General features: G+C 41.6%; 1 protein-coding gene across 27 annotated transcripts in view; it reads left to right on the forward strand.

Annotated features, from left to right (window-relative positions):
* Positions 1 to 12,773, forward strand: part of LOC121879115 (FK506-binding protein 5-like) — an 83,309-nt gene that overhangs the window by 37,752 nt on the left and 32,784 nt on the right. For 11 of the 27 annotated variants that reach the window (XM_042385659.1, XM_042385658.1, XM_042385666.1 and 8 more), the window contains 4 exons: positions 6,305 to 6,360; positions 8,741 to 8,969; positions 9,581 to 9,616; positions 10,687 to 10,749. In XM_042385659.1, coding sequence (XP_042241593.1) covers positions 6,314 to 6,360; positions 8,741 to 8,969; positions 9,581 to 9,616; positions 10,687 to 10,749 — 375 coding nt within the window. In that variant the 5' untranslated portion in view covers positions 6,305 to 6,313. Of the gene's footprint in view, positions 1 to 1,884; positions 2,179 to 6,304; positions 6,361 to 7,350; positions 7,398 to 8,740; positions 8,970 to 9,580; positions 9,617 to 10,686; positions 10,750 to 12,773 lie in introns of those variants that run through there. The other 16 variants (XM_042385668.1, XM_042385674.1, XM_042385680.1 and 13 more) reach the window with 7 other exon arrangements.

The following is a 12,773-nucleotide window of genomic DNA, read 5'->3' on the forward strand; positions in this document are numbered from 1 at the left end:
CAAGGAAGTCATTAAGGGTGCCAACTGTCTGTCTGCCAATTTGTGAGAAAATATGGCACAAGGCAGCACACACACACACACACACACACACACACACACACCCCTCTGTACTACTACCACTTACCACAACACTGCCAATAACAACAATCTTCCATTCTGCTTTATGAGATGCCAGGAGTCTTAAGTCCGAGATACAAGACATTACGAACACTCAGCCACACTCGGCAGAAGACATACGCCTCTATCTCTACAATGATGTTATAAAACTGACATTCATTTGTTTTTGTCTTTTTTTTTCGGCCTTAAATTGATTGTTATACTTCACACTGATGATAGACTGTTGAGTAAGACGCAGTAATTACAGCCTTTAGTACATAGTATATAAGGTTGCTTAGGAGTGAAAGGTCCCTCTGATTTTTACGATATAATCTCGGCTTTGATGACCACTGGAAAGAAAACGTTCGTGTCTATTGCCGGTTTGCACTTCATTATTCTTTACATAAGTCCCTTACAGTTTTAGCAAATGACTTGGATGTTTGTTTAGATTTAACGATGTGGTTGTGTGGGCTGGTATTAGAATATAGTGTTGCTACTTGTTGTAAATCGTCCATATTATAAACAAAAGCATTTTTCTGTATACAACGAGCATATCTTCTCTATACACGGCAGTTGACTCTTATGATAAGTAAAGATGGCAACAACTTAATATTTTCTGACTCAAGTAATAAAAGTGACAAAGAATTATTTACTGAATATTTATGGAGACAATGAACTCGTCCATTATAGGAGTACATGACACACACACACACACACACACACACACACAGTACAACCATCGGCTGCTTACTTCTTGTTTACTGAATGAGAGCATATGGGGCTACACACTACTCCCGCCCCTCCCTCCTTCTCCCCCCCCCCAGCTCAACACCACGGCATACCTCGACCTTCACATGTTGTTTGGTGTTACTATCAGGTCAGGTCCTCACCATACTACCAATATTGCCAGTATAGTGTTGTTACAGTGAGGTGTGTTGTTACAGTGAGATAGGGCCGTGTTGTTCTCCTTCCCCCGCCGTCTCCATCAGCTGTTTCGTGTGGCCCTCTGCCCTACTTACCTCACCACCACACTGTCGGGGTTCTGAATGTGTTAGTGTTGGTTCTTTATAGACGTCGCCCCATATTTCAATCATACACCGTCACCACAGTCACTCACCATCACCGTTACCATAATCAGTCACCATTTTCACACACCACCGCGACTAAAATCTGTTAATAGAGCCTCATAACCTGACAGGTCTCCCCTCTACTACTGGTTGACTGTCTCGTCCTCAGCACATAGTCCCAGACGAACTAAACATCAAAACAAAAGATGTGTTCCTCCCACACTTTTTCCCTCATCGCTCTTTAACGTGGCCGTATGTATCAAAATCGTCATCATTCATTATTATGGTTTATTGGTAGAAGATGGAGAATTCTTTTTAAATATTATATACACAGATTCGAACATAAGACTGCCAGTATATTATGCCAACAATATCAACAGGAATCACGTGTGTCGTTGCCGTCATTGGGTGTCTTGGTCCAGCTCGGTGACCATACTCCCCAACTCATCCAGGAAGTGTCACTAGTACGGGGAGCTCTGTATACCCTCACAACCACACCAGCGCTCTGGCAGAACTGGACCACAAAAGAAAAGGGAAACGTCTCCGGGGAAAATATAAACTCGTAAAACCTAAAGAGTCGTAACTCGTCAGGTAATGATATGGGCCAGCAGGTAGTGAAGGAGGAGAGGCGAGGCGTGCCAGGTAAGCCCGCAGACATCTGGCACTTGTAACCTCTACGTTAGTAGGTCATTTATCCTTCCCGGACGGTGCCAGTCCACGCTTTCCTCTGGGAGAGGATGGTCAGGCAGAGTAAATAGTGACGCTCAGGACTTAGAGTGGTGATTTGATTATCGACACACAACTCTTAAAAAGCTTTTACTGTATATTAAAGTAGAACTTGAATGCGGTATGAAAGCAAAGAGTGAAAACAGAACAATGAGTAAATGCGAACAGTGAAATACATTGAATATTAGTCTGACAATACATCTGTGAACTTAAAATAGTGACTGAACTAACACGAGTAGAGCTTGGCACTTCCTGAGTGAGGATCGTGAGAACAAGAATTTCCTTGAAGGTAAGCTGTCATAAACCTCTCGTGCTGAAATAAACCTTGTAAGTAAGATAACTAAATACTTAAACACATTTTTTAATGTTAAGGCGTAAACACGGTGGAGTTAGTCTGGTATTAGTGGGGAATCCCTTCGTGAAGATAAAAGACCGTGGTGTGTCTGGTCAATGGTGTCTCAAGAGGAAGTCGAACCTAAGATTACCCAGACTGGCAGAGTCACGACACTTGAGAGCCTTTGTGATAACTGTTGCAGGACGCCAGACAAGCCACTATGACGGTGGAAACTGTGTTCATCCCAGATCGTTTTGCCTATTATGTTCAATATAGTTTCTTTTTTCCGTGATTCATGTCAGATGCGCTACTCGTGTGGAACTTTACGCGGCGTCTCTTAAAGGATGGTTTTACACATTCATGCCGTTTTACTTTGAGATAAACACGAAAAAAAAAACCTATCATCTGGTGTAGCCTCACAATGAGTCTTTTATATTATTTTACCTAACAACTTTAGTGTTCGTCCATGGTTACAACACACACCACTAGTACAAGTAACAAATGCTTATCCCAGGTGAACGTGTTGACCAAGTAGTGCAGAACGAGAACACCCACCGATACATTTAACAAACCTAACCTAACCTAACCCCCTCTTCTCATTTCCTCTTCTCTCTTCTACCTCCTCCCCTCTCTTCTTCTCCCCTCGCTGTGTGTGTGTCTTCCCCCCACTCTTCCCCTCTCCCCACTTCCTCTCTCCTCCATTCCCTCCCTTTCACCTCCCTTCCCTTTCTCTCTCCTTCCCCCATCCTCTCTTCTTCCCTCCCACCCTCTATCCTATCTTCCTTTCCTTTCTCTTCCACCTTGGGATTTACATAGAGGAAATATAACTTTATTCCTCGCTTTAAAATCACAGAATAAAATTTTCCAAGCAAAACACTCCTTAAAATAATTGTATTCTCAAGCTGATTCACAGTTAAGCATCTCGGAATAGTTCCTCTCACGTTGGGACGAATATTATAGAGGAATCGAGAAGGTGTGTGGGCGTGGTGGTATTGGTCCCGTTCCACCAGCCAAGTTTGTTTGTCTTGTCAGGAGTCACATCTGTTTGGTATCAAGATCATAAGATACAGTACTGTACTTGTTGTAGGAAAGGAAAGTATTTGTTATTCTCGTTTTTGTGTGATTGGTTATTATTATAATAGATGTAAAAATATCAGATAGATTAAGTCATTTCATATAATAATCCGAAAATAAAATCACCACATTTTATTAAGTTCCCCTTGATGAGTCACATCCGTTCTCTGTGAACTGTGGCCCACTGGTGTTTTGATTTTCTTTTCTAAATATAAGTAAAGAGAACCCCAGTGGCTTTCCTCACCTCAGGTATATTAAAAAGAGAGAGCTTTCTTACTCTGGTGATAATCATTCTTACGGCGAAGCGAAGAATTATTTATGTGGAGAGCGAACGTTCACTCTTATTCCTAGTCCAATGTTTATGGCTAATGGCAAGACTATCTTCGTTTTAGGAAGAGTAATGGAAGAGGGTAATCAATGTTTCCTTCTGACTAATACTTATATTGTCATGTAAGTCATCTATCGTGTAAGAATCATGAGGACGTACACGAGATGTTATACACTCTACAGTCATCAATACCATGACGTTATATATGTATACATCATTGTTCGTCGCTGTAAACACCACAACGACTCTAGTTACAGCAGAATCACAAATACGTTCTTATCCTTGAGCTGGTGACATAACTGGTAAAGATACGAGAAACTAACAGCCGGCCTCTTACATACACATGACCTTACCTTCCTAGATACTGGCAGCTACCCATATAAACAGAACAAGAATTACCTTGAGCATAGTGTATCACTTTCTCAATTTAGTCCAATATTCTGACCATGGCGCTGGCTCTAACTAATGTATCAGATAATTATGTTAGAGAATTTTCCTGTTTTTCTTTATTACATTGACATTGATTTCAACACCGTGGTTTAGGCTTTGTGAGTTTATTTTTTGTAAACACACGGCTGTCTAATGAATAAGTCTCTGGTGTAATAACCCGCCGAGTAATGTTGAGAAAGTCTACGGGAAACACTCGCCGCGTTTTACTTACTAATTGTTCTGGTGTTTTGTTGTTGTTTTTTCTTTTACATTTAATTGTTGGTAAAATGTCTTAAATTTGTTCGAGAATGACTCACAAATATAATATGGTAGCAGAAGGTGTTGTTCTTTATTACTAGGATATAAACTAAATCTTTTCCTCTTTCGCCTTTCTAGTGTTAAGGAACATCACTTGTTAACAAAACACCTCAGGTACATGAGAGTTTCTTAAGTAAAAACATTACAATAACAACAAATACTAAATATAAAACAATAATGACATTGAATTCTTTCCTAAAACACCATCGCATTTTCTTACTCTACAACGATCAACGTGTCCGCCGTACAAGTAACTTTACATTGGACTTGACTCTCGCGTGGGCCACCAAACTGCCAGGAGCGTGGCAAGAGTCGCAGCCAAAAATCTCAGCATCTTAAAATGGTCTTTGGAGTCCCTTCCCCGAGCTGTGATCACCGCCACTGTTTACATGCTTGGCTCCCACAGTACTGAAGATCTCGGCCCCGTCCGTGAGAGACGTGCCGGAGCGCTATCATGTTTTGGCCGTTCTTGATCTTAGAGGAGGCGATGAACCTTACTTACTATCACGTACTTTCCTCATCACCGCATAAATGTTATCTTATAGCTACAATCACATATACGAGGGGACAAGAGTTCCACATTCAGCTGTATCATGTTGGTTAAAATATTAGGCGGCAAGACTAAACTGGTGGCAATTTTCCCTCGTCCTTGTAGAACTATGGTGGGCGGGACACATCTTCTGGGCAGTGTGTGTGGTGGGCGTTGCGTCAGGAGTTATATTCTACCCTTGGTTTAATGACACGTTCCATGAGGCAGGTGGTGTCGTGGGGCCCTCCCAGCCTTGGTAGTCGTCCAATACGCTGCACTGTTCCCTCCCTCCCTCTCTCTCTTCACTCCCAATTAGCAGCCCTTTGGCCCGCCTAGACCGTGTTGTGATTCATTCCCGGGTAATCAATTGTTCTTTTTTGCTACCTTAGTGTTTTTATTCAATTAAAGCTGGTGGTCAACAGAAGTGTGTAGCCTAAATGGTCGAGTTCTGGAATTGTTGAAGTCGACGTCCCATTGCTTTAACTTATATTTCATTAGAGTTTTCAGCCATACAGTAGACACTCGTACTTAATACATATTCACACACATGTCCTGTTACCCTACACACAGTTACAAGTATCACAGCAGTTATCAACGCGCTGGAGTGAGGCTGCCTGTAGAGGGTGACAAATCTCAAACTGTAGAATACTGTACTAAGTTATTATGGTTGGCGTCAGGGGTGGTGTTAATGGGAATGGCACCCGGCCATGTGGTGGCACTTGTGACATCGTAGATTATCGTCACCTCACACCCACATAGGTCAGGTGTGTTTACTCGAGTTGTGTTTGACTATAAACCACTCCATGTTTGATCCAGCAAGCGATTCCCAGCTCATATATGTTGTACAAATTAACGTTAGTCATATACCCATAACTTAGACGTGTGTGTTGTTGTGTTAGCGGCCAGACACACACTGTAACACACAAAGTCATCTCAAGGCTTTCCATCCGAAAAAAGTTAACTCAAATCATTTCCTCGATAGAGAAATTAAATCGTATTTGAAAAAAAAAATATATCAAAATCGTTCTATTTCGATATGTTAAGCCAATGATTTTGTCCCCTATTACATCCTAGCATAGAACATAAATTTAATATAGTTAAGAGGAAGTATGGCCATAAAAAAAACTAGACTGACAAATTAAATGAAATGGGCTGACAGTGAGGCGACAAGTACTGGAGATGTTATAAAATCTGCTGACGACGGTGTAGGGGGGACCAGCGTGTGTACCATGTTTACGATAACAGCTGACAATGGAGGACAGTGTTCATGGCCACTGGTTCCTTTACTGTGTGTGTGTGCGTGTGTGTGTGTGTCAGTCAACAACACTCAAGACTCTCGCTCCACCCACACACACGCCCCCTGTACACACAAGACTCACCTTAACCAACTCTCGTGTTTTCAGGGAGAAACAATGCCGTCGAAAAAGAAGCTGAAGTCCTATTTAAAGAAACTGAAAATGTAAATATGAAAGTGTTAATCTCTTGCATGGGTCCCCAGCCTGAGTCACCCCAGCTCGTTGTTGGACTCGCCAGTCTACTCCTTGATGTCTCTGTTTCTTAAAATCCAGTTTGATACATATATTGCATCCTCTTGTACACACCCAGACCAGAGTAGCCAAGACCCCCGTACGCTATATTTCCCTTCCTTAACTAGAGATATGAGAACGTACCCAACTGTCTTACTTAATCTAAAACATAAACTTAATGACCTCAACTACTCTGTGACTGTACTGTAATTATATCCGTTCTCTTATCCCAAGTTTAGGAAATTTACTTCTATTAGGTTTATTATGTTAAGCCAATATATTTTGTCTCCCTCACAGTGTTATGGTTCGTGTACACCTGTTAGTGTTGTGTTGCTGGCTGTTTATACCCATAATTTGCGTTTCTTGATACACTATTGCCAACACTAGTTTGCCACATACACTATTGCCAACACTAGTTTGCCACATACACTATTGCCAACACTAGTTTGCCACATACACTATTGCCAATGCTAAGTTTGCCACATACACTATTGCCAATGTCAGTTTACCATACATACGACTGACACCACTAGTTTATCACACACACACACACACACACTATTGCCATTACTAGTTTACCACATGAATTGTGTGCCAACATCAGTGTGCCACATACATACAATAATCACTGCCTCGGGAACATATTGTAGACAGAAACTGATCCTCTCGTTCTGTTGAGTCTTGACATGAATGTTCGGTGACGGTGTATTGTCCCCTGTGATGTGTCCAGTACAGTATATGCCATGCCCAGTGTGTCACATCCGTACGTTACGCCAGTACTGTGTGTCATGACCTGTTTGTTGAGATGAGTTGCGTCAGGTGTGCTGCACGGCGTGTCACCCACGTGCCCTGTGAGGCAGGTGCAGCTCACCATCATCGTGACTTGTGTGGTTTATTGTTCCTCAGTAAAGTTTTGTTATCAGGTCGCGGACATGTCGGTCAGGCCCTTCCAGGCAGCCCAGCCCTTAAGGTAATATACATGGATCATAATATACACTTCACGTATATGCTATGTATATATACTTATCCGAAGTAACTAATCCAAATGGTCTAATCCCGTGTAACCCACGACTGTGCATGATGTGTATAATTGTGTCGACTGTTGAGCATTGCAGATAACAATGTGATTTCTTTCCTTTGTTTGTTTACCGCCATGTTGATGACGTCATCTGCAGGTAGTTCACAGGTTTAGTGGCTCAATCCATCCCCTCACTGATTGGCTTTCACAATAAGCAACAACTGCCAGTCAGAGGTTTCACTGGTCTCCTTAGTTTTGTCACACTGTTGCGTCTCTCCCTGAGCGTTTACCCAGTACCCACCTTTGATTTAACTTGCAACTATGCAATTAAATTTTATGCTAAAAATGATCATTAAAATATAAACATAGATGCTACTTGTTATTCTCCATTCATAGCGACCAGCCTTCAGCTTAACACAATACACAGATCTGAGACAACAATGTTCTCATAAATTAGCTCTCTCTCAGTTTATCATTCATAGAAAACGGACGAAAACAAAGCACAATTAATGTAGAAATAAGTTAAGTTGTCACCCTAGGTCAACCAGTTCAGAAGTTGCAGGTTTTGTCCTATTTCCTTTTATGCCTTTCATTTATTTATTTTTTCTTCTTCTTGCAGGAGTTTACGTCCAGTATTCACCTTATAAAATTACCCAACAGCGTTGAATCCAAAACCTCTTAAGTACTCTGTCATTGTATTCCAAGGTTAAGCCAGTTTACCTATGGATTACCGACATCATATAAAAACGTTTAAGATATCTTGCTGTGTTAATTTGTAGTTCTCAAGGGGTTAAGATATCTTCCTCTATAGATTAAGTCATTGTACTCAAGGGGTTAAGTCATTGTACTCAAGGGGTTAAGTCATTGTGCTCAAGGGGTTAATACTGACCTCTAATAACTTGTTAACTGAATTGCATTTGCAGTGTGAAGAAATTTATTTTGTTTTCGTTGGTTTCTTTGGAGTGTCGTGACTTTCTCCCTTAGTTTATAACTATGAATTTACTGTTCTTTATTCACCATGTAATTAAAGGAGGCAGTGAGTGAGTGAGTGAGATGGCTGCTGGCCGTGGGAGTGTGGAAGAGGGTGTATCGAAGTTGAGTATACAGTATACAGTTAGTATGAAAGCTGTAGAGTTGGTTATTTCTCATGGTGTATTGTACACTACTTTAATACTGTGTCAGTTTTCTTGTATGATTGTGTGTATTTGACAGTAATGGGGGTGTTTTGTGTGTGTAACCAGTAGACACTCACCAGTAGGAGCAGGACGCCCTAGTGACCCAGATCTCTCCCTCAGGCCGCCTAAGGGCCAGGCGCGGCGGGAGTCAACAGGCTCAGGGTCAGCCAGCCCAGGGACGATGGCTGCTGACTGCGAGTGGCAGGGGGATGCTTGGAGGCGCCCTAGCCGGTGGTCGGGGCAGTGGGACCAAGGCACACTCTCCACGCCCACCACGCCTCAGTCTGTGCCGTCCACGCCTCCACCTATGCCTGCACCTCCACCGGAGCCACAGACCAACCTCATCAAGGTAAGACAGCAGTGAGCAGTTTAAGGTTGTAGTGATGCATTAGGTTATTGAACGCACGGTGTTAAGGGATGACCCAACACTGTTTATGGATGATAAATGTTTAAGTTTGCTAAAAGAATTGTGTGTACACGTATTTTCCATATTATTGTCGACTTATTGTATGTATACTGGAGTGTGTAGGTGTTTCCCGCATGGTTTGTAAGCTATGTGGTGGGCAGGTGTCTCAGAAGTACCTAAGTATAACTGTTGTGCTGCTAGTATGAGGTCACAGTATAGTGTCATGCATGTAATACGGTTATTTTGTGGAACTGGATGGAGTTAAACAACTGTGACCAAATAAATCAGTTTCATCCTAAGAATGTGATGAATGTGATTCAGGAGTTAAGTGTATACACAGAAACATTATTGTGTTGCATGGTTGTTGTTGATGTTATGTTTAAAGACGTGTTCTCATGGACCCAAGTGTCTGTGAGTGTCTTGCTTGAGTGTGCTGCAGCCGCCACCTGTTGTGGTGCGGCACAGAACAACTCTCATAGATTTGTTGTTTATCTGTTCTGTCACTGTGGGACATGATCCTCCCTTTCTCAGCACCTATCCCTCTCCTGTTCCAGAATCCTTCGGATATAATCAAGAAGGATGGCCCCAAGGTAAGAGAATGACACCCTCCTACATCACTGATCGAGAATAACTTACCGAGTATTTAAAGTTAACTCACGGATGATAGATTTTGTTTGTCCGCCACGTGCTGATGCTTATTTACACGTCGAGAGACTCTTGATGACAGCTTGCGTGGTGCTCCAGGATGGAGTCAACTAACACATGTAAAAACACATGCCTCAGCTAAATGATTTGCTGTGTTTTAATAACGTTAACTCTTACACACCCCAGCTGACACCTTTACCTTCTGAGGTTGGGCGAATATATCCAGACAAAGGCAATTAACACACAGTGCAAGCTGATGTGGCGTGGAGGGAGAATGCACCTCCCTATTGAGACGTCAGAGCTACACACACACACACACACACACATACATACATACATACACACACACACGGTGACTGACAATCAGGATGGGAGAAGAGTGTACGAGTGGAGGGTGACAGCGATACACACAGTCGTCACTACCACTGTCACGTGCTCGTCGCCTCTGTCATGTGCTGCTCTGGGCCACGACAAGTACCGCACACTGTTGTCTTGTCTGGAGGATAACAGTCTAACACAGTTGACATTTTGCAGTTGTTGTTAAATTTTGGGCTTATAACAGGATTTAAGTTGTTGCATTTAATTATTATTTAAAGGTAGAAGTTTATTTGTTGTCATTATGATTCTGCTTTTTATTGCCTTTTTACTCTGTTTATGTAAAGAGAACATCCAGCCAATTATAAATGTAGAGAAACGTTATTTCCAGCAATCATAACTGGTTCCACATTGTTTGCAAGAATTGTAATTGGCTTATGTTCTAAGTATATCATTTCCAGCGCTGACTCGCAGCTAACACCATTGTCAAGGTCTGAATTCTCATAGATTCATAAGTTAAGGTTCTTCTCTTGCCTGGGCCCAAGTAAACAACATCTTGTTTATGCTGTAACATAATAAGATATGCTGTCAAGTCTCCGCCAGGAAGGAAATTTTAACATATGAACCTTTCCGAATTCGAGCTAATCCTATGATTTGACCTTGACCTGCTTCAGCTTAACCTCGCTTGACCTTTTCCCAGGACACATCCAGCCCAGAGCCCTGGTGGGCCGCCGAGCAGCAAGACGGGGAGGAGCCTGCCGGGGTGAGTGACGTCACTGGCATAACATTAACACAACACGAAAGAGAAGCATCACTGTGACACTTTATGAGACTGAGACAGAAATATTGGTCTATAACAGCCAGGAAACACTGACAGTATAGGAGGGTGAGGGAATTCAGTTGTCACGCGAAGAAGTACTGTACTGACATACTGGGGGGCGGAATGAGTGTTAACCAACTGAACTCCACACATTGAACTTTAGAATTGCTAGAATTTTGACCTTTTATATATTACTGACAGTTTTAGGTAGGTAGTGAGACGTGTGTGATTTACTGAGGTACCTGTGTTATGCTAAGAGACAGTCCTCAAGCTGATGACCATAAGATTCAGGACTCATCTGTGTGTACGTCATTGGGCAGAGACGCTTACGTTTGTGTCTCTCATTGTATCTGTTTTGTGTGATAGTGGAAGGCGTTTCATAAGGTGTGTCAGCAGCATATACAACGTGAGGAACTGACATGAGAACCCGTGAGGAACCAGGAAGTAACAGTGGTGAGGGTAGGAGAGTTAACTGGCATCTTAGAATCTTCCATGACTAAGTTCAGTCTTCAAAACGTAACAGTAAGTCTATTATTTAACCTTATTTTTGTGTCTTTCAACTTTGCATATTTTTGGGGGTATGATTTTCCTTCTTTCTCTGCCTTTTTTTTCTTAGGATATATTTATATTTTTTATAATGTTCTTCAGCTCTCATTTATAAAATTCCGATAAGATTCGTTTCATGTTTTAGACTTTCTTCACTTGTTCCGTTATTAAGTGAACAGTACTACCAACGTCTTCCTGGAATTTGTCGTTTTAGTTAATATTTTCTTCGACGATAGTGCTTCTTACACACACACACACACACACACACCAGCGCTGGCTAACTAGCATGCCCTGAGTGGAAGGTCTCTGGTGGGGCCAACTAACACCCTGCAGAACGCTGCAGCCAGCACCCGAGCCCGTGAATGGAGGTGCAAGAGAAGTCACACCAGGAGAAGATGGAGGAGGATAAGAAGGAGAATAAGAAATAGAAAGATGAATAAAAAAAATTCTAAAAAATAAATTAAGATTAAGTGATAACGTATAAAGTGGGTGACTTCATTCTAGTTTTTGCATTACTCTCTCAGACACGTGTTAGTCCCATCCACAACGGTGTTTCAGGTGGTAATCTGAAGCTTAGACACCAATGTGAAAGATCCCATAAAGTGGAACACATTGTCATAGGTCAAGAAAGATCATTCAGAGTTGATTCTTGGTTACCCATACAAGGAAACACATATTTCAACATTATTCAGTAGTTACATCTATTAGTTGACAAAGGGGAATTCAAAACTGTCCACAAATAAATTAACATTGGAACAACAGTAACAGCCGTATTTGTGATGGAATGAGGCAGTTCACAGGTGTATTAGATTTAGCTGTAGCCATAATATAGTGGTTTTAAAGTGTCCAGTTGGAAGACCACACTGTAGAGCATGTGTTTACCTGTTCTTGCTGAGGAGTTAGTCATTGGTGTTAGTTTAGAGTCTACAGTCTCTACACTTACCAGCTTTTCTGATGTTTTGTAGTAATATATTGATTTGGTGAGGTCAGAGGAGCTCCTGAGGTTACTGATGCTGCTTTACAGTTAACAGTTATCAACAGAAAGTGGAAAAGAGGATAGAATATTTTTTAGCAAACACACACACACACACACACACACACACACACACACACACACACACACACACACCACTACAGTACTGCGGTAGATCAGGTGATAATGTATTATGTATACATATATATTTTTAAGAATGGTTTTAATTGATTGACAGTAATGTGTTAATTTTTTTTGGCAGTCAAATATCACGCTGATGATGAACCACAATAGAAACTCCAAAACATGCGTCATTATGTACAGTCTCCTTCACTAGTGCGTTTACAGGGGTTCCCCAAATCATTATCTTTGAGATATTTGTTTTAATTTTATTCCATAGTATGTTTAATAATGCGAGTTTCCTTCTGTCGAATGTAAACAAACACAG

The sequence above is a fragment of the Homarus americanus genome, unplaced genomic scaffold, assembly GCF_018991925.1.
Source record: "Homarus americanus isolate GMGI-L3 unplaced genomic scaffold, GMGI_Hamer_2.0 scaffold4060, whole genome shotgun sequence".
NCBI classification, from domain to species: domain Eukaryota; kingdom Metazoa; phylum Arthropoda; class Malacostraca; order Decapoda; family Nephropidae; genus Homarus; species Homarus americanus.